The sequence below is a fragment of the Cololabis saira genome, chromosome 21 (genome assembly GCF_033807715.1).
Source record: "Cololabis saira isolate AMF1-May2022 chromosome 21, fColSai1.1, whole genome shotgun sequence".
NCBI lineage: Eukaryota > Metazoa > Chordata > Actinopteri > Beloniformes > Belonidae > Cololabis > Cololabis saira.
The window spans coordinates 10,862,979-10,882,816 of NC_084607.1; the positions used below are offsets into that span (position 1 = coordinate 10,862,979).

Sequence of the window (19,838 nt, forward strand, 5' to 3'; positions counted from 1 at the left end):
AAGGTTATTCTTATCCTTGCTTGATGAGTTTTTTTTATTCAAAGCAGCTTTTTCCCCAAAGCCATAATCACCCTGAACAACTTGTGAATTATCCTCGTTACTGTCTTTTTTAACTGTGCAATACTTCTCCCGGACTCTGTGCAATATTCCTACATATGTGTATACTGTCATCTGTAAAAAAAACGATTCAAATGCACCTTAACCTTTTTTATATTATTTACATTTCTTATATTTCCATATTGCTTTATATTTCTTATTGTTTGCACTACTGCTATTTGTCTTGCACTGGAGAGGTGATGCTGCTTCAAATCTCACTGTACCCAGGCACACTGACAATAAAGTATTCTGATTCTGATTCTGATTCTGATTCAGCTGGAGAGTCTGATAAAACCTGCTGCATGACATTTGTAGTTTCCTATGAAATATTTTCTCATTTAGTGTCTGTGAACAAAACTATTACCACAATATCTTTGGATTTAAGTAATTCCTGTTGCATCTGTTAAACAAATACTATTAAACTTCAAGTACAGGCAACAGCCAACATAGCTTGTGATAAAAAATATTTATTCCAAAAATTTGCTAAATACAATATATACATTTAAAATATTACATAGTTATACTATACAGAGTATAGTTAAAAGCTTGGATTTATTTGAAAAAATAATATATATATATACATATAAAGTAATAAATATATTGATGACAGTCTTGTTCTTCATTGGCATGAAACATAAATCAGAGCGGGTACAGACTTCTGGATCAACATAGCAGAAGTTCACAGAGAGAAGAGGCCATCGGAGCTGCAGCGTGTGCTTACAATTTCTAGTTTGTTATTGTGGAAACATGTTCCATAGAGGTTTATTGTGAAACCAGGCAGCGTCTAAACCGTGACTGAATAAGTTCCTCTGAAACCACCGAGGCATTGCAAGTGCTGGAACTGAGAAGTTACTCAGGTATGCCTAAAAAAAAGAAAGTAATTCCCGCCAAGAATTAACAATCAAAATCAGTGATTTTCCAGCGATTGGCTTGTGTGAAATCAGCACATCAGCCAAGTGAACATTAAATACACAGGGTGCTTTCAAGTTAACAGTGGCCATCTGTTATCTACTTTCCCTAATACTTTCCCTGAAGCTTTGCTGTTCAAGTTTATTTCTTGACATCACTAGTAAAACCCTTTCATTTCCTAGTAATGAATGAATGGCTGGCATTTAAGTCACAACCTCACAGTTCATTAAGGCAAGGAGCTTTTATCACATGATAAGCCCCGATGATACGAGAGACTTTATGATCTAGATACTACTAGTCAGGCAGGATATTTAAAGCATTCCCCGTGCACCTTTGCACATTTGTAGGGAACACTTCGGTAAACATACACAAAGCCTGCCCCCTTTGCTTGTCCACCCTGAGGCTTTTTGCAGGCTGTGGATGTAGGAGGTAGATGCTGTTACACGTGCTATTACACAGGCCCGAAACACTGAATCGTTCCAAAAATGTGGCCTCGGCGTCGCAGAAGTTGGCTCGGTTCGAGCACATTTGCATCACTGGAGGGCTGTTTTAGTTTGGAACAATCTGAGATTTCATCCAGTCTAGACTGGCAGGTAGTCTGTGAGGGGAGAAAAGAAAGGCACAAGCGTTTAGAGAAACCAGAACTGGAACAAAAGCTGTACTGTCAGCAGAAGCTGTTGTCAGAAAAGACATCTTTCTGTTTGCTGTGTGTGTGCAGTGCGGCAAGACCGACTAAGGCAACGTGATCGTCAAAGACAAAATAGAAAGCACAAGGTGTGCTTACCCCTCTCCTGTCAGGGCACAGCAGGCTTGGACATGCCAGGAGTGCGTTGTGATGGAGTCGAGCGTGAGGCACTGAGAGATCTCTGCTGCCGTCATGGAGCCTTTCACGTCCTGTTTATTAGCCAGAATGAGAACCGCTGCATTCTGTAGGTCCTGCAACCAAATACGATAGGGCATATTTAACTTTATAGAAATAAGACATTTTCCCTGAAAACCACAAAAATATGAAAACATCAACTCTAACCATGTCTACCCCATACTGCTGCACCTTTCACTTCTTTTAAGCGCAACATCAGCGGAATGTAAAAGCCGCTGACTCACAGAGTCTGGGTGAAACTTCCTCACCACATTGTGTCATGGGTTTTCAAGCTGGTCCAGCGTGTAGTCACTTGTGCAATTAGTCACTGAAAGTGTGTTTTCAAACACCATAATATGAATACCAGAGCACAGGCAGTGTCGTCAAAACGACAAAAGGTTTTACGTCATGGTAGCATGAAATCCTCCTCAGCAAATTCTCAGAATACATTCAAACAGCACTGTACGCCCAAACCTAGAGACACAGAGAAAGTTTCTTTCCCCAAGCTGTTGCTCTGATGAACTCTCATCATTTATAGAGTATCAGAGTAATCAATAACTGTGCAATAATAATAAAACCCACAATCATATGCTGTAACAATGCACCTTTCAATAACCATGTCTACCTCATACTGCTGCACCTTTCACTTTTTTTAATTGTATATATGTTAATAAGAGCCATTTGTCTATTACTGTTTGCTACTATTTAAATCTGGGTACAGTGAGCCAAATAACTGGAGTCAAATTCCCTGTCTGGCATGTTCAAACTTGGCCAATAAAGCTGATTCTGATCCTGAAATAACCTGCTGAAATCCCACTAGACATTATGGACAAAAGCTGAGATAAACACAGAAAATGTGTGTCTCAATACCTCGTGTGCGAGCATCCGGTGAAGCTCTTCTTTGGTCAGAGTCAGTCTTTCCCGGTCGGTGCTGTCAACAACCAGAATGACAATCTGCAAAAAGCAATAACATACTCTGAACTCGAGTTATCAGAGAGCACATTGATCGGAATGAAAGGATGACTCGTGCTTTACCCTGTTAAAGATATTTGACGTAAACTGTAAACTAGCAACAGTTGTAAAAACCCAAAGTATATTACATGCAATAGCTGAGTCACTATAAGGCTTTCAGTTTCTGTTTTTAATCGAAAATCAGATTATACAGATGTCAGTGGGAACTAGGGTTGCCACCCGTCCCGTAAAATACGGAATTGTCCTTTATTTGAGAAAAAAATGTTGCGTCCCGTATTGAACTAATACGGGACGCGATTTGTACCATATTTTCATTAACTTTTACACCATATTCTAGTTGAATTATTGAAATAAATTAACCTTTACACCAAATTCTAGTTGAATTATTGAAATAAGTAACTTTTACACCATATTCTAGTTGAATTATTGAAATAAATTTACTTTTACACCATATTCTAGTTGAATTATTGAAATAAATTTACTTTTACACCATATTCTAGTTGAATTATTGAAATAAATTAACCTTTACACCATATTCTAGTTGAATTATTGAAATAAATTAACTTTTACACCATATTCTAGTTGAATTATTGAAATAAATTAACTTTTACACCATATTCTTCACCTGCAGGCTATATTATACATCTGGGCTGATGTGGACATACAGAGCATAGGAGGCTATTTCAGTTGCTAGTAGGCCTATGGCTGGCTGTCTGTACAGTCATGCAAGTTCAATGCTATTAAAGCACTTTAAACTTTAAATCAAAGCATTTTGTTTTTTCATATAAAATAAACACATTTTTATTCAGTTTAGAAGTTTAGGGGCTTTTTTTTTGGCTCCTGCGCTGCTGAAATCAGGGCGTCCCTTATTTCTATTTCTGAAAGGTGGCAATAGTGGGAACAGTCACTTATCACTTATTATAAAGATTAATTTCTACGTAGTTTTCTTGGTGTTTTGAGGCATATGCAACCAGTAAACTTCAACAAGTATCAAATTTAACGTGCAAACTGTGAATACAAGAAAGCAGTTATTCATTTTCAAAGTGTGCGGTGCAGATAAGCCATACCTCAGTGTTACAGTAGTAGGAATACCAGCCGGCCCGCAGACTCTCCTGGCCCCCGATGTCCCACATCATGAAGTGAGTGTTACGAACAGTGATCTCCTCAACGTTGCTTCCAATGGTAGGTGAAGTGTGGACTACTTCTTTGGTCAGACTAGACGTGTTTTTGTGTGAGAAAAACATTCTGACTCAGACCAAACTGTGAGGAAATATTTCTTTCTTTATTTATTTATTTGAAAGTGTTGACAGCACTCACAACTGGTAGAGGATGGTGGTCTTCCCAGCATTGTCCAAACCCACAATGATGACTTTGTGTTCTGCAGGAAAGTAAAACGTGTTTAACAAAGTGCATGAGTTGCATAACTTGTGCAAATTCTGACATAATAGACACACAGAGATAAGATAAAAGCAGGGACATGCAGGTGATGTGCTCAGCAGAACAATCTCGCCTGTTAGGTTGTTTATTTGTTCACAACTCAGCAGTAAATGAGATTCAATTCCTTATTCATATTAAAGTTCAGCTCATATATTTAAGTCAAATTAAAGTACTCTAGTAAAAAGACTAAACACTACTGTGAGTTTGCCATCAGATTTATGATCTTATTCTAGATATTGATATGGTGCAATGTCTCCATAGAGGATTAAATCGCATCAGCAAAGTAAAATATAAAAGTAAAGCAGAAAGTGAAGTAATTTTACCTTTATCTCCGAACACAGCCATCATTTTGGTGAGTAGAAATCCCATGATTGTGTCAAAAACACAAAACAATTCCACGAAAATGGTCCAAAGATGAGTAACTTCGCTATTAAGTCAACAGCTGAGTGACAGACAAGCTCCGTTTAAATACCGACACCAGTTTCCCCCTCACGCTGGTTTTAGTGGGACGGGCTTGTCACGGTAAAAGGTCCTGTGGATTTCACAAAACTGATGCGTTCAGGGGCTGCCAGAAATATCACACTCAAACTGTCAAACTTGGCTGGGAGGGATATTCCGGCAAATAGCCTAATATTAAACTACTAAGAGATTGATTAGGTCCACGTAACCAACATTTAACAAAAAGTCCTTCCTCTGTCACTAAAGTTGGCTAATGTTGTAGAAATTAAACATTTCCCGCTTTTCATGTCATTCCCACAAATAAACTGGGAAGTTCTAAGTTTAATTATCAAAAGTGAAAAATAATCAAGTAAAAAAACTATCAAAATTACAAGGATTATTTATGCTTCCACAGCTTGGAAACTTTAAGGCCAAATATGTGATCATTTGTTTTGAAAGTTTAGCCTGTGTAGCTTTGGCATGTGTTAAGTACACCTGTGTCAGTAATAAATAATAATTTTAATAATAATAATTTCAATTTATATAGCGCTTTTCACCTGAAGCGACAGATCTCAGAGCGCTTTACAAAGAAGACTAAAAAAAAAGACTAAGAGACTAAGAAAAAGCCTAGCTACTAAATAAGATAAAAAGTTGTGGGCTGCAAAAAAAAAAAAATTGAATAAAAGGGGTCAAGGGAAGAGTTCAGGGGAAAGCCTGCTTGTAGAAGAGTGTTTTAAGGCCCGTTTTAAAGGACTCCACAGAAGGTGCATTCCTGAGGTAGTCAGGTAGAGAGTTCCATAGGCCAATTAGTAAGGGTTAAATAAGTGAAAATACATTTCTGTATCATTGATGAACATTTACGGGATATATAAATGTTCTTCTAATGTTTCAGTGGTTGCTTTTTGTTATAACTTGGTTTCTACACGTTTTAAACCGTATCCCAAAATATCCTTTTTTGTCAATTCATTTATTTGATGGTTTTGTCAAAGTTTCAGATATGTCTGGCATATTAATGAGACAATGACACCAAACCATCGTTTCAGTGATATATCTTTGACCATCTCCCTGGGTTTTTAAATTTCTGACCTCGACCGGGAGTACCTGAAGGCATCGTTTCCTCTTCTGTCACGCCCAGCCACAGGAGTGGAGCGATGACGCACGATCCGAGTCCAAATATGGAAAATCCCATAAACAGGAACAGAAAACAAAAGTGCTATCAATAAGAAATCCCCGGGATTTTCGTAGAGAAGTCCTGGCATTTCCAATAACTTACCAATTCCGCTTTTAGTCCCATAAGTCGTATAATAGCCATGGCCCATGTGACTAAGTAGAGTGTTATCTTTGACATAGCTGAGTGATCTCCAGTCACTGTTTACTTATAATTTTTACCTTTAATGTTTTTACCAGGTCTTTTCGAGTTTTTAAACATTTTAGTGTTACCTATAATTCTTGAAATACTCTCTAACTCAACTGCTATTAAAAAGAAATCACCATATTTTATGCACACGTGAAACAGAGGCTACTTTTTTGCTGTACTATACTGTAAAATACTGTAAAAATGTAAAAAATGTAGATAACATCTTTGAAAATCAATACTGTAATATTATGGGAAGGACGAGAATAAATAAAACACACACATGCTAGTTTGAAAGTATGTATACATGCATCCACCCTGGCTTATAGTTTAACTTTTACTTAATAGTAGTCTCATTCCAGTTTTCTCTTCTATTTTCTTTTATTTAAACATTACAGTCGTCTTGATCACTTCATCTCATCACATAACGCTCTATTGTGAAGCTCACGTTTCTGTTTCAGCTGCAAAACCACAAATGTTACTTTCCATCTGTGCAGACAATCTGCAGATAGGCACATGCCAAGATGAGCAAATATGCACTGTAAAAACCACTACCTCCTTGTTCTCGCTCGCATAGCATAACTTAGGTTTCCTCTGAACGCTGAATGAAATGCATGACAGGTTTTTGTGACCAGTCATGCTTGGAACTTTGAGAGGAAGTTTGTTTTACTTGTTCAAATAAATGAGGAAACAGTGAAGGAATAAATTCCTAAAAGACAGAACAAATGTCCTGTAAGAATATAAATTAACCTGCAAACAATCTGGTCTTTGTTATGTAGGTGTACACCAATCATAGCACCTAGATTGCATGTGGTGACAGGGTTATGTCCGCTTCTGGGCTTCTCTTCTTTTCTCTAGGCCCAACATTAAAACATAAATGCTTACATCACTGGTCTCCAAAGTCTGCATTGGCTTGAATGTTTTTGCACACATTCTCAGAGATAGACAGCATAGTCAGCATCACTGTGGTGAATAACAATGACACACTCACTCTGTGTTTGCACCTTTGAACGCTGAGTTTGATAAAAGTCGCCTCCCATTGTATTGATCAAGTGACACAATGACATTTTCTGATTAAATTTTTAATTAAAATACGAATTTATCCACAGATTTAAAAATGAAAGGCAGAAAAAGCAAAATGTAGCTACAATCAGGCACCAATGATACATTTTATTCCATATTTTAAACAATTGCGATAACGCAACAATAACATTATTTACCGATCATTATTTAATATTTATGTAGTCAACCGACGACAGCGGCGGGCCCGAAGCAGCCCGCCAAAGACATTCATGGATTCTCCTTTATAGATAACTGAGTAAAGACCAAAGCTGATCCTAGACCCCCCACCCCCACCACCACCACCCCCATGATACTTCTCTCTCTACCTCACAAGAACTCAATAATTAAAAAAAAAAAAAAAAAAAAGAAAAATTTGCAAATGTCCACAAGAAAAACACTAATTCAGTCAGAAATCAAGAGAAGAGAGTGGGATTTAATATCAGACAAGCTAGCAGTTAAAGTGGAAGTTTGGAGTGATTGACCACACACACACACACGCACACACACACACGCACACACAAGTACTTTTTATAATCACCATTAGCCCTGAAAAACAGACAAAAAGCTGGTGCAAAGAAAAACGAGGTGTGCAACGTGCTGGAACGACAGCGGGGCTACGACTGCAGAGTAGCCACGAGACAAAGACGTGGTGTGAAAACGAGTGTAGTAAGAGTTAAGACATCCCACCTGGTGGTGGACATGGCTTGGCGAGACATTCCGGCACTTGTGATTGGAGTTTTTCTTGACATAAATGTGGTTCAGGGTGAGGGTGACTAAGGCAGGATGCTTCACACAAGCAAAACTGCTGCACAGGTGAATACTGCAGGTGCCCCCAGCACCCATGAGAAGAGGAACAAAAATGGGACGACCGGCTCAGACATCCAGAGAGGCCGAAACCGGGCCAGGGAAGAAGAAGAAGTAAACATCTTTGGACATATTTTTTTGTGTGATCAAGCCGACACAAGTGTAGCAACACTGTTAAATATGTTAAAATATGGCAAAGTTCTCCACTAGCTTTTTAAGGTCTGGGTGAGAAGATAGTGGAGGTGAGACACTCAAACCTTCTGGATCTCAGATTGGGAGGAAAACCTGAAAACCCGAAGAGTAGTGAGATGAATATAAAGAGAAACCCTGACATTTTACAAATGTGGGGACGGCGACATTAGACCCTGTTAAAAGACTGCAGATGACAGACGCGACAGACTACAGCTCCACCAGCCTGAAGGAGAGATCGAGTCATACAGATTACAATCGGGACAATCACTGCCCTCGTGCTGTCAGAATAGAAACCCATGATATTCATGCAGTATTAACATAGGTAACAAAAAAACAGACCTATACTGTTTCTTCTAAACATAAATAAATTGATTTGCAAGAAGAACTCGATGAGAATGGCATCTGGCAGTTGATGTGTGTCATTACATTGTACTGGGATGTAAACAGATGTTTGTCTGCCTGACTGGCATGGCCCCAAACCCACACTGCAGTTCCCCTCCCTCCCCATGGCTCCCTCTGTCCTCGGCCTGCAGCTCTCTTGTCTCTGTGGAGAGGTGAGGGCTCAGCGGATGTACACGTCCCTCCCCCAGTCATCCTGGTTCTTGTTGCGGCTCATGTTGGCTCCCGTGTCCGCCGGGTCCTGGCAGTAACGCTCCCTCAACTTGGCGCGTCCATGCGGCTGTGTCTGGCTCGGAGGGTGGTTTAAGTTCTCCTGGTCCGGCTCGGCGCCCTCGTCCTCCCAGGAGGCCTGCCGGCCGTGATGCTGGGCCAGGTGGAGGCGGCTGCCCCCGCTCCCCCCCCGGTAGGGCTCCGGCTCTTCGTAAGGGTCAGTCTCGATGTCCATGCAGGAGTCGCCGGCCTCGGTGTAGGCCGAGTCCCGGCTGCCCTGGGTCTCGGAGTCGAAGGTGTCCTGCCGCGACAGGCCTCGCCCGCTCCCCCCTCGTAGCTGGCCGCGGGACGAGCGCAGGTACGCCTGCTGCTGCTGCTGCTGCTGCTGCTGCTGAGGCTTTCCTCCCAGGTCTGTCTGATAGTCATGCAGGGTGCTGCTCCCGCCACACTCGTCCCGCTTCTGCTCGCCATGCACCAGGTACGGGCCCTGCAGCGAGTCACATGCCACACACAAAAACAAGACATGCAGAGACCAAAACAGCAAACCAAACTGTCAGTAGTTAATCAGCTGGGTTAGAACAACAACAAAACACAGGAAATACAGGTGTAAGACTACAAGCTACAAGGACCTGTGGTTTTGAATTCATTAGTTTTCTAGTCAGAGACACACACTCATTCATTCACACACACATACACTCATGTATACACAAAATCCTTAGTCAATCTAAGTTATTTTTCTAAAACGATTCCCCTTATTCAACATGCTTGAAGAATATCTACCATTACAACAGCGCCATCTGCTGGCTGATTCAGGTCTGAGCCAACCAGGGACACCATGATTATACCAATTCTCAGCTATGCATTAACAGAACTTTTGGATTAATTCATAAATATGACCTTATTTGACATACATTTATATTAAATTCTATGATTATTGTGCTGTGATGACTGCTTAGTAAATATGGTAGATACTCATTTGGCGTAACGCTATCGCTCAGGTGTCATGCTGTTAACAGACATAAAGACATTCGATCATCTCCCGCTCATTATGGTTAACCAGTAACAGTAGCGTACCGAGAAGCAGAAACAAAACAGATGAGTCTTTTCCTGTATGATAAATCGATTAAACAGGACGGAGCGTTACAAGCAGCTTCTACCGAACTAAGCCTTTCTATTTGAAGAGGCGGACATGACTTGCTGTTTTCAGGGGTGGTACCATGGCAACACGGAGGAGGACAGCGAGCTGGATTCAGGCCTTCGGAGAACAAAACGTGCCGGAGAAATGAGGCCACAGAGCTAACGGGGGGCAGGGTGGGGGCAGCAGATATTATTTTGACACTGACTGCAGTGAAATGGAAGGGGCCTCGGGAGCAGAGGTACCAAGTCCAGGACTTTGAGTTGTGTTGCCTTCACAGCTTTAAACAGAATGAAGCACTGACCTGCTGAGATAGAGGCTGCATCATGTTACTTTGCAGGCGTTTCTTACACCGAGGAACTGGCTTCTTATCAGCACATTTGTGTGTCACTTCCTGAATAACTATTTCTGTGAGTTTTTGTCAGTCTCTTGGTTTTTATATACAACAAAAACGGGGATCTAATGCACTCTTCCTTCGGGTTTAAATGTTGCAGGCTGCCGTGTTTGGGCGGGGTCACCAGAGCGCCCCGCCCGCCCCTCCCTCTCCCCTCGCTGCAGGACTTCAGACACCGTGCTCTTCCTCTTTGCCCTCACTGGCTACAGCGCCGTCCAAGTCTGGCCACAGATCCATGTTCCTGCGCAGGGAGGTGAGCACCTGTACCTGCAGGTTGGAGACGGGCTCGGGGGACGAGGCCAGGGCCGCCGTGGCCATGGTGCGGTTGAGCAGAGGGTTGGGAGGGTTGCTGCTCGGCGGGTGCGTCGCCTTCCAGTAGGCCTCCAGGTAGTCGGCCAGGTGTTCGCATGCGTCCTCCAGCTGGTTCTCGTCCAGGATGATGTCAAAAAGTTCCTGCGACGTACCAAACCAGCTGCTAAATGATCCTACAGACTTAAAAAAACAAGAGCATTTCCTCTAAGAGGTGGCAGCTTTTCTACTTACAGGTGGGCACTGAGCCAGCTTGTCTGCTGCAACCATCTGCACATTTAGATGTTTCGCCTGGGACTTCCCCCTGGATTTAATGAGCCTCTGGAGAACCTGCAGGAATTCAACACTGTCAACTGAAGCTACAATCACAGCTGGTTCAAAGAAAATGCATATCAGATGTAGGGCTGGGCGATATATCGAGATTTTAATATATATAGATATATTTTCAAACGCGATATGGTACGAGACAATATCGTTTATATCGATTTAAATTTTTTTTTTTTTTTATGATTTTGATATAGCTTATTTTGTGACAAATTGACTTGAATGTTTTATTTGAAATTTGCACAAATGTTTTGTTATTTGCACAACTGTCAACTTCAGTGGAAAAGTCTGCCTGTTACTGTCTACATTGTATTAATTGCACAGTGTATTTGAATTTAAATGTTATGCAGGAAAGGGATATTTGTTTTATTTTATTCTAGAAGCATTTTTATTCTATATATGCAGGCAGTTTATTTTTATTTCATTTGTTTTATACATTTTGATATTGTGCAGACCTCTGTTAATAAAGGTACCTGTGTGACATTTGGCACGAGGCTTTGTATTAAAACAGACTGTTTTTTTGCCTCAGAAAAAAAATGAAGCTAACAGAGATGCTAACAGAGATGCTATGCTATAATGCTTTGGGGGAAACCCCAATTATGGCACAGAAAAAATATCGATATATATCGAGTATCGCCATTCAGCTAGAAAATATTGAGATATGACTTTTGGTCCATATCGCCCAGCCCTAATCAGATGTAAACTAATGCTCAAATGAATTCAAACATTGACATTCATCTGCCATCTTACCTTAGGTGAGGCTATTTTGATATAGACGATGATTGGTGCCAGGGAGGTCTTAGCCAGCTGGGAGGGGTGGTTGATGGTGTCTGCATCCAGAGCAACGAGCTGGAGGGTGCGGGCCAGCTCGAAAATACGCTCAATCTCGCTCTGCACCTCAGCTGAAGAGCCGGGAAATGGACAGAACCCGTGAATACAGCGACACAGAGAACAGCCGGTGTGTGAGCTGCTTCTCTCGTGGTGGAGATCCAGCTCTTAATATTAGCTTCCAAGCACGTAACTGTTATGTTAGTACTCGCTCGTGCATGTTAAAACGTTTTTTTTGGGGGGGGAATAAAAAAAAAGAAAAGAGGATAAACACTTCAAGCATATGAATCAGATCGGACCACAAGTTCCATTTACGCAGAGCTAAATGGAGCACGGCAGCATCCTCATCCGTTTGCCAACTCCAGACATTTCAGATTTTCTCGAGTGCTTCTAATCATTTTTCTTTCAAAGTTATGATTGAAGGAGGCACTTAGAAATGAGATGCCTGTGGTACTTGGAATAGCTCACAGTAAGGGCACAACTTCTCACTGTGTAACTAAAACTGAAACAACAACACTTACAACAGAAAACAAACAACAACGAAACAACATGGAGCACCAGGTTGTTGTCAGCGCTAACAGGCAGACCAGCAAGTAAAGCCACTCAAGTTTGTGTTTTTACTTTCACCGCTAACTCAGCGAAGGCCCGAAAAAAGAGCCTTTCGAGCAGACTTCCGTGCACTTTTTTTTTCTTTTTTTTATCAGCTTGTTGACGTGTGAGGAGAGATTAAAACGGCGAACTAGACTGCTCCTCGCCTGCCTGGTCAAACCTCGGTGCCTCAGAAAGTGTGCATGCTGCCAGCCATGCCAGCGGAAAGCTGAGATAAGAGGAGCGACGCAATCTGTAAGGGAAGGCTCCCCGAGCACGTTTCAGCCGCCTCCTGAGGGCTGCAGGAGACGAGTTAAACGCCGGGGCGGAATCAGGGCCTCTCAAGATTGATAAGAAGTGCAAACTTTAATTCACATTAAAAAAATAAATAAAAAATAGCACGGAAAGTTTCCATTAACATCAAACAGAGGATTGAATATTTGAAAATTTGAGCTTGACTGCAGAGATACACCTTCACTTCCACCGTGACGGGACTGATTTCATGAGACGAGGTCCGGCTATTTATAAGGGATAGCATAAAGAGTCACGAGAAAAAAGCTCCCTGTGATCACGCTAGCTACAGCTGATGTCTTCCTGCTCGGGTTTTTGGACATTCCTTATTTTAGTTAGAGACTAGAAGCTGTCACGCACAAGTATGAGGAACAGAGAAAGTGACAGGCAGGCAGACAGGCCGACAAACAATGGGTGAGCGGATGTTGAATGGAGTTAGAAGAAAAAGGGGAGAGGGAGGTGGGAGAAACGCTTCATTGTTTGGTTTGCGAGGAAAGCATACATACCCAGTACGTCTGAATCAAGACACAGAAGAGGAGGAGGAGTAGGAGGAGGTGTTGGGAGAGCAGGGGGGAAGGATGGGTGAAGGGCAGAACAGACAGGATGAAAAGAGAGAGAAGGCTAGATCAGACTCAATCAGAGGAGTTATAAAAGCATGTAGGTCTTCTGATGAGGTACAGTAATGCCCAAGGATGGTGCTCTGTCTCCGTTTTATCTAACAGCATCAGTGATCGAGTCCTCAGACGTGGAAAACCCCTTGAAAGTTTTGCTTTCTCTTCGGCGTGGTGCATAAAAACACACAAAGGCATTCTCCTCCAGAGACCTCAGCACTGTTTGAGTGCATCCATACAGATTTGAATGCATATTTAATTGAATTTTTTAGTTTGAGTCCATCGAGTTTTGCTGAAAATTATTATATTTATTTTTTCTGTTTTTGTCTAAAAACGATATGTTGCTGCTGTTTAAAAAATCATTTCTGAGTCTTTCAATCCCTCGAAAGAAAAAAAAAAGAATTATACTTAAATCAATAAAGATATGAAACACATAAAGTGACAGATGTTCAGCAACACAACAACACGACATAAACAGAGATGTTTTACGTTTCTTCTCTATTCTGTGTGAACTGTTATGGAGCGGTTGTGGCCTCACCCAGGCTGGAGCGGGTACTGGAGCGCTCAATGATGGTGTGTTTGCTGGGGTTGTTGAGGACGGATCGCTTGGCCAGAGAGATGTCTGCGGTCACTCGTGTGATGGATATCCTGAAACGGAGACCCCGCATGTTCACAGTAGGAATGGGCGATATTTTACCGTTCACGATAAACCGTCAAAAAAATTCCCCACAGTAAGAATTTGTCATCTCGTTTTTGTGTAAAGCCGGATTTATGGTTCTGCATTAAATGGACGCACAACGTACGAGAAGGAAGGAAGGAAGGAAGGAAGGAAGGAAGGAAGGAAGGAAGGAAGGAAGGAAGGAAGGAAGGAAGGAAGGAAGGAAGGAAGGAAGGAAGGAAGGAAGGAAGGAAGGAAGGAAGGAAGGAAGGAAGAAAGAAAGCTATGAGCCAGAAATAAAGAAAGAAAGAAAGATATGAGCCAGAAAGAAAGAAAGAAAGAAAGATATGAGCCAGAAAGAAAGAAAGAAAGAAAGAAAGAAAGAAAGAAAGAAAGAAAGAAAGAAAGAAAGAAAGAAAGAAAGAAAGAAAGAAAGAAAGAAAGAAAGAAAGAAAGAAAGAAAGAAAGAAAGAAAGAAAGAACGATAAATTCCCATTGGTGTAGTTTAGTAGTATTCAGTATTCTTTTAGAGCAGTGTTTTGGCTCCAAAGACGGAATGTGGTGATAGATTTATAATTAAAAAGGTGGAGTTGAATTGGTATTTTTTTTTATCGTCATTTTTATCGTTATCGGGATAAATGCCAGAAATTATTGTGATAACTTTTTTAGTCCATACCGCCCATCCCTAGTTCACAGGTTAATAAAAAACAGGCCCGTGAAGCTGGAGGCCGCGTAGCGACGGTTTCATCCTCACCTGCCCTCAAACTTGTGTTTCAGAAAGTCAAAGAGTGCTTTCTGCATCATGTCCGTCACCTACGGAGGAAGATCAAGACATCAGAAACATACTACGCATGTGACTTTGGACGTGAAGCGTGTGCAGTTTCCTTCCTCACCAGAGGTGTCAAAAGTATTCACATTCATTACTCAGGTAGAAGTATAGATACTAGAGTTTAAAAATACTCCTGTAGAAGTTGAAGTATCAACTCAAGTTTTTTACTCAAGTAAAAGTATAAAAGTACTGGTTTCAAAACTACTTAAAGCATAAAAGTAAAAGTAATGTAAGGGGGGAAAAAGCCATTAAGGACAAAAGCCATTGAAAATGAATGCATCTTAGTATAATGCAAATATATTAAAGAAGCATATATGTGTACTATTGAGCATTAACATGTGTCTCAGAGAGCAGAAGATATGATGACTAGTTGCCTATAAGTATTGTAATGGTGCAAAAAGTCAAACTTCAGAGGCATGTTATCATTTATCCTAACCTTTATTGGAATGTACATCCAAGTTTAGTTGCAGGAATCTGAGGGAACGGATGTAAGAACAAAACTGGACAAGAACATCTGAAACAACCACAACCAAATTCACTCTATCCGGATGGAGCAATTTAACTGGATAGTTTTTTTTAAAGGCCGAAATGAAATAGAGTAACAAGGCTGTTTTTAAAATGTAAGGAGTAAAAAGTACAGATAATTGCGTGAAAATGTAAGGAGTAAAAGTAAAAAGTCGTCTGAAAAATAATTACTCCAGTGAAGTATAGATAACCAAAATTTCTACTTAAGTAAGGTAACAAAGTATTTGTACTTTGTTACTTGACACCTCTGTTCCTCACCTCATAGCCTTTGAGGGACGGCCCGACGAGGATGATGGGTCTCATGGAGGGAACCACGTCGTAGGGAGGGACGTGCTCCATCTGAGCCAGGAAAGGACAGCGCCAGCATGAAGGTGAGGCACGTTATCATGTTTGCACAGGTTCATAGAGCTCACACAGATCTGCAGTGGACAGAGTTACACTCATGCACATGTCCCTGTCCTCCTCTCACACCAGCGCTCGCATTGATGGATGGCGACTTTAAGACGTTGGAGTCCATTTGCTTTTATTGAGTGTCTATCAGCGCTCAGAGGCAGGGATCAATTTTAAACGGAGAGCCCTGGCCTCTATTTCTTAGTCTGCAGTCTGGCATAATTAAAGTAGCCATAATTAAACCAGATGCCAGGGTGTCAGGAGAATTCTCGTGACTGCGCTGCGGCCCTTATCACACACGTCATACTTCACACGTCTCCCCCGTTAACTGGGAACTGTCAAAATATGTCTGCCTGCAACTGCTGGAGCAATATTTTTACAGTAAAAACAGACTCCATTCCTGCTACGTCCATTTCTATGAGGATGTTTTTAAAGCGCTGCTTTATTGACTGTTAACCAGTTAAAGAATGAAAAAATAAAACTAGCTGCTCTCCTTAAAATGTAAAATGTGGGATTTTTTTTTTTTTAGGCAATTGAAAAGCCCTTTACGTAAAGTGACGTACACAAAGAAATGGACAAGCCCACACAGATGCTTAAACCGAACGCCCACGCCCAAACCCAGTCTATACGGCAGCATAATGACTTCTACGTGTATTTGCACTTCATGAATCATAATGACGTTGTGAATCATCTATACAGGATTCACACAAGTCTACCTGCTCCAGAAGCTATTTTCAGATGGGTGACAACAGTTGCATCTTATATATTATGGCACCATTTGGGATATTTTTTTGTCCTTTCTCGATCTGCAAGCACTGCCGATCCCCTCCCTGCGCTGTGCAGCACTTCAGGCGGCAGAGAGAAGCTGCTCCTCTGCTTTACATTACATAAAGTTAAACAGCGGAAGCTTATTTAACCTCTCTTGTATCCAGAGGAGCTAAAAATACAGAGTTTCAAAGCTTCGGGAGGGCTCTTGTTGATAGAGGGGGGCAAAGTTGGATCATTGAACATAACAAAGCTACTCTTTTGTTTTTCAGTTACACAAAATCATTGCAGAAGTCGGAGCAGTGAGACACAGAAATAACTATGTTCAACACTGTGGAGCCATGATGTACTATATTAGGAGCACAAATGTAAAATCCTACAACTTATCATTTATTTAGTGGGATAATAAAAGAGATTTGGCTTTTTTCTATGGAGGAAGCACGTACACAGGCGTTGTATCTTTTAAAGAACTCATATCACGCTCATTTTCATCTTTATGATTTAATTTAGGTAATACAGGCCGTCCGCCTCGGCCGGTTTGGTTCTGCTAAAGATTTCTTCCTGTTAAAGGAGAGTTTTTTCTTGGTCAGGACTGTCTTGTCTTGGTGCAAACTGTTGGCTTAATTTGCTAGACAGTTTTTCTAATTGGCTTTGTATTAATTGGACTGATTTGGTATTCTTGAAGTGGCTTGAGATGATATTTATTGCGATTTGGCCCTATGTTATAAACCTGAATTGAACTCAAACTGAATATTCTAAGACATTTTTTTTTACTGTACAACCCTGCAGCGCTTCTTATCACTTTCCATCTGAAATACTTAATTTTGGCTCCTGTCTCTTTACTCTGTTCTGATTGGTCAAAAAAGAGTTTTTCCATTTTTTCCATCATCCAAAACTATTTCATAATGAAGCTATTAAAGATTGCAATGTTTTAAAGCTTAAATTAAACTGAATAAATCTCTATAGTTTGGGAAAAATGCAGGTTTTTGGGTTTTTTTTTTCTCGGAAAACAGTTAAACATTGATGACATCTGATTGCATTGAAGGTCAAATACTTCCCTATGATGCCCTCTTCCCCGTGATTACAGAATAAAACGGTGCACAGTGCCTGCTCAGGCTTCTCTAGCTAATCAGAAAACAGTTTGTTTTTCCTCAGGCTTTAAAGGGGAAAAACACAAAACACAATTTTACTTATGTTTTAAACTTAATAAACCGCCCTGGAGACAATGCTGTTATAATGTAAATGTATTCCATGTCTCATATTCCTAACTCATGATGTCATATAACGAGCATAAATGAATCCAAATGTGGACGATTTTCACTCAAATCATGAAATCGTGAATTAATTTAAGAGAGAATGTCAGGTCGCATTACAGTCACTCTCTGAGTAACAGGATGTGAGTCGGTTTTGCACCTGGACCGCCACACCGACAGCTGTGATGCAAAGTCATAACGAAACGGCAGAAGCGTCACCACAATTCTCAACTGATTCTGAGGATGTTTTGGCTTTAATGTGCACCTGGAAAGCGTGAAAAGCTGAGCACAAGCTACCAACGTGCAAGACAACGCACAGGAACACAAGAACATGATTTAAATGTTAGAGATTAGTGTTTTAGATCAAACCACACTCACCGACTTCTGTTTCTGTTTAGCTGGGCCCCCTACAGTAGCATTCCACATTGAAGCAAAAAGAGACGAAACAAAACAAAACCAAACAAATAAAAAGCACAAAACACAAGAGCACATTTAGTTATTGACATGTTAGGCATAGTGAAGAAATTGGGAGAGGAGTTGTCTATTGATTAGAGTTTACACTAACTGCTGCGGTCATTTGGGAAACAGGCCGATATCAAGCAGTAGCAGCCATTTCAGGGGTATCACTTAGTTCAACGCCTCTCCCAGATGATCCAGCACATAAACACACCACCAAATATATCCCAGCATACCCATGGTGACTGGAGCCTGAGGAGCCAAACAGGGTTAGAGTCGGGAGCTGAGGTAGCGGCCAGGAGGGTTAAGTTGTGAGCACTTAAGTTAGAAACTGGAGGGGGAAGGAGAGATCACACCTGAGCACAAAGGCGGGATGGAGGACAAGGAAAGCTGGGGCCCTATTGTTACCTTCTTAAAGAAGGGCAGTCGATGTTGGTTGGCCTGGGGGGACGTTACGCTGCCTGACATGTTCTTGGGGGAGCGAGGGTCACCCTGGGACTCAGGGAGCTCCTCGGCATCCAGGTCGAGGGGGTCAACGTCAAAGGAAATATCTGCGTGAGCTGATGGGTTTGGTGGTGCAGAGACAGAACAGAAGAAGAGGAGACAGGATGAAGAGAAGGGAAGGAGAGCAGAGAAAAATAACAGAGGAAAAGCAAAAAAAGGGGAAGAGTGTGAGAATGTGAGCAGCAGCATCCCAAAGGAGGCAAGAGGTGACACAGACTGTGATAGAGGAACAAAAAAAAGTGTTATAGCATGGCTGAAACTGAAAAAAAAAAAGAGTTTGCAAAAAAAGAACAACAGATTATCATGAGGCAAAGCACAGACTCCAGGTGAGATAGTGAGAACAGCGGAGGAGAAGATGAATTCGTTGTGAAAGCGACCGGACTGGAGGTGTGGATGTGGGAGATGGGGGTTAGAGGGAGGGGCTGCGGGGGGAATAGAGAGACAGCAGAAGAGAGCAAAGTAGGAATCAAGATAAGGGATGGGGACGGTGCAACGTGAGATTTCAGGAGGTGAATTTATTATTTTTTGGTGGGAGGGATAGATATAGAAAGAAAGACTGGCATATCGCTCTTGGCAGGCAACCTGTTAGCTTAGCTGGAAACAGGAGGAGCAATCGTGTCGGCACTCTAAGATAAGACTGCAAAAGCCACACATTAGCCCCTGTAACACCTGACAGAGGTAAGATGTAACTTCATCTCTGCATGAACATGCTGTCCACATTATCAGAGCTCTGCTGGAGCGTGATAGGGTGTACTAGGACCAGGGCCGCCGCAAGGGGTGTGCGAACCGTGCGACCGCACGGGGCCTCACGCCCCAGGGGGCCTCGCGCTATGGGCCGTTTTTTTTTTTGTTTTTTTTTTTCAAATTTTCTTTTTTTTTCAATTTTTTTTTTCTTCGTTTTTTTTTGTTTTTTCCCTTATGAATATTAACAGTCACGTTCCATTACAGACCTAAATGTGTACTAGTCTGTGCATATCAATAAATATATGTGCAATGATGCGCGTGTCTGTTGTTCAATACAACTGCGTCAGACCAACGTTTCTGGTCAGACCAAGCGCAGACACAAGCTGCTCTGATCCAGACGGGTGGAGTTGGAACAAACTGTCACACAATGTCGAGAGAACGAGACAGATTCAGGAAATTTCCATCAGGGGATGAAAAAAGAAAAAAACTAAAGAAAATGGAAGCGTTTAATGCAAGGCTTGTTTGATAAATTTGTTACAAAAATCACCGATCCGACCGGGTC

The 19,838-nt window shown here is 41.5% G+C and overlaps 2 protein-coding genes across 4 annotated transcripts in view; both read right to left on the reverse strand.

The window, feature by feature from the left end:
* Nucleotides 1–575: 575 nt before the first annotated feature.
* LOC133421651 (ADP-ribosylation factor-like protein 5B) lies at nt 576–4,752 on the reverse strand. The gene is made up of 5 exons (XM_061711341.1): nt 4,597–4,752; nt 3,904–4,214; nt 2,735–2,818; nt 1,790–1,941; nt 576–1,603 (listed from the first exon to the last, which is right to left on the reverse strand). The coding sequence occupies exons 2-5, from the start codon at nt 4,078–4,080 to the stop codon at nt 1,555–1,557; spliced, it is 462 nt and encodes a 153-aa protein (XP_061567325.1). The 5' UTR covers nt 4,081–4,214; nt 4,597–4,752; the 3' UTR covers nt 576–1,554.
* A 2,387-nt stretch (nt 4,753–7,139) lies between these two features.
* The window catches only part of cacnb1 (calcium channel, voltage-dependent, beta 1 subunit), a 36,550-nt gene continuing 23,851 nt past the window's right edge, over nt 7,140–19,838 (reverse strand). For 2 of the 3 annotated variants that reach the window (XM_061712633.1, XM_061712635.1), the window contains 8 exons: nt 18,497–18,648; nt 15,483–15,563; nt 14,625–14,683; nt 13,751–13,860; nt 11,645–11,796; nt 10,805–10,900; nt 10,529–10,714; nt 7,140–9,219 (listed from right to left, as the gene is read on the reverse strand). In XM_061712633.1, coding sequence (XP_061568617.1) covers nt 8,686–9,219; nt 10,529–10,714; nt 10,805–10,900; nt 11,645–11,796; nt 13,751–13,860; nt 14,625–14,683; nt 15,483–15,563; nt 18,497–18,648 — 1,370 coding nt within the window. In that variant the 3' untranslated portion in view covers nt 7,140–8,685. Of the gene's footprint in view, nt 9,220–10,528; nt 10,715–10,804; nt 10,901–11,644; nt 11,797–13,750; nt 13,861–14,624; nt 14,684–15,482; nt 15,564–18,010; nt 18,040–18,496; nt 18,649–19,838 lie in introns of all 3 variants that reach the window. The other variant, XM_061712634.1, reaches the window with a different exon arrangement.

What these genes read in the sequence shown, in the direction of transcription:
- LOC133421651 (XM_061711341.1), bottom strand. Translation starts at nt 4,080, where the DNA reads ATGTTTTTCTCACACAAAAACACGTCTAGTCTGACCAAAGAAGTAGTC. An exon ending in ACCGGATGCTCGCACACGAG is followed by an intron (nt 1,942 to 2,734) that starts GTATTGAGACAC and finishes ATTTGGTTGCAG; the next exon opens with GACCTACAGAATGCAGCGGT. An exon ending in TGTGCCCTGACAGGAGAGGG is followed by an intron (nt 1,604 to 1,789) that starts GTAAGCACACCT and finishes CTCCCCTCACAG; the next exon opens with ACTACCTGCCAGTCTAGACT.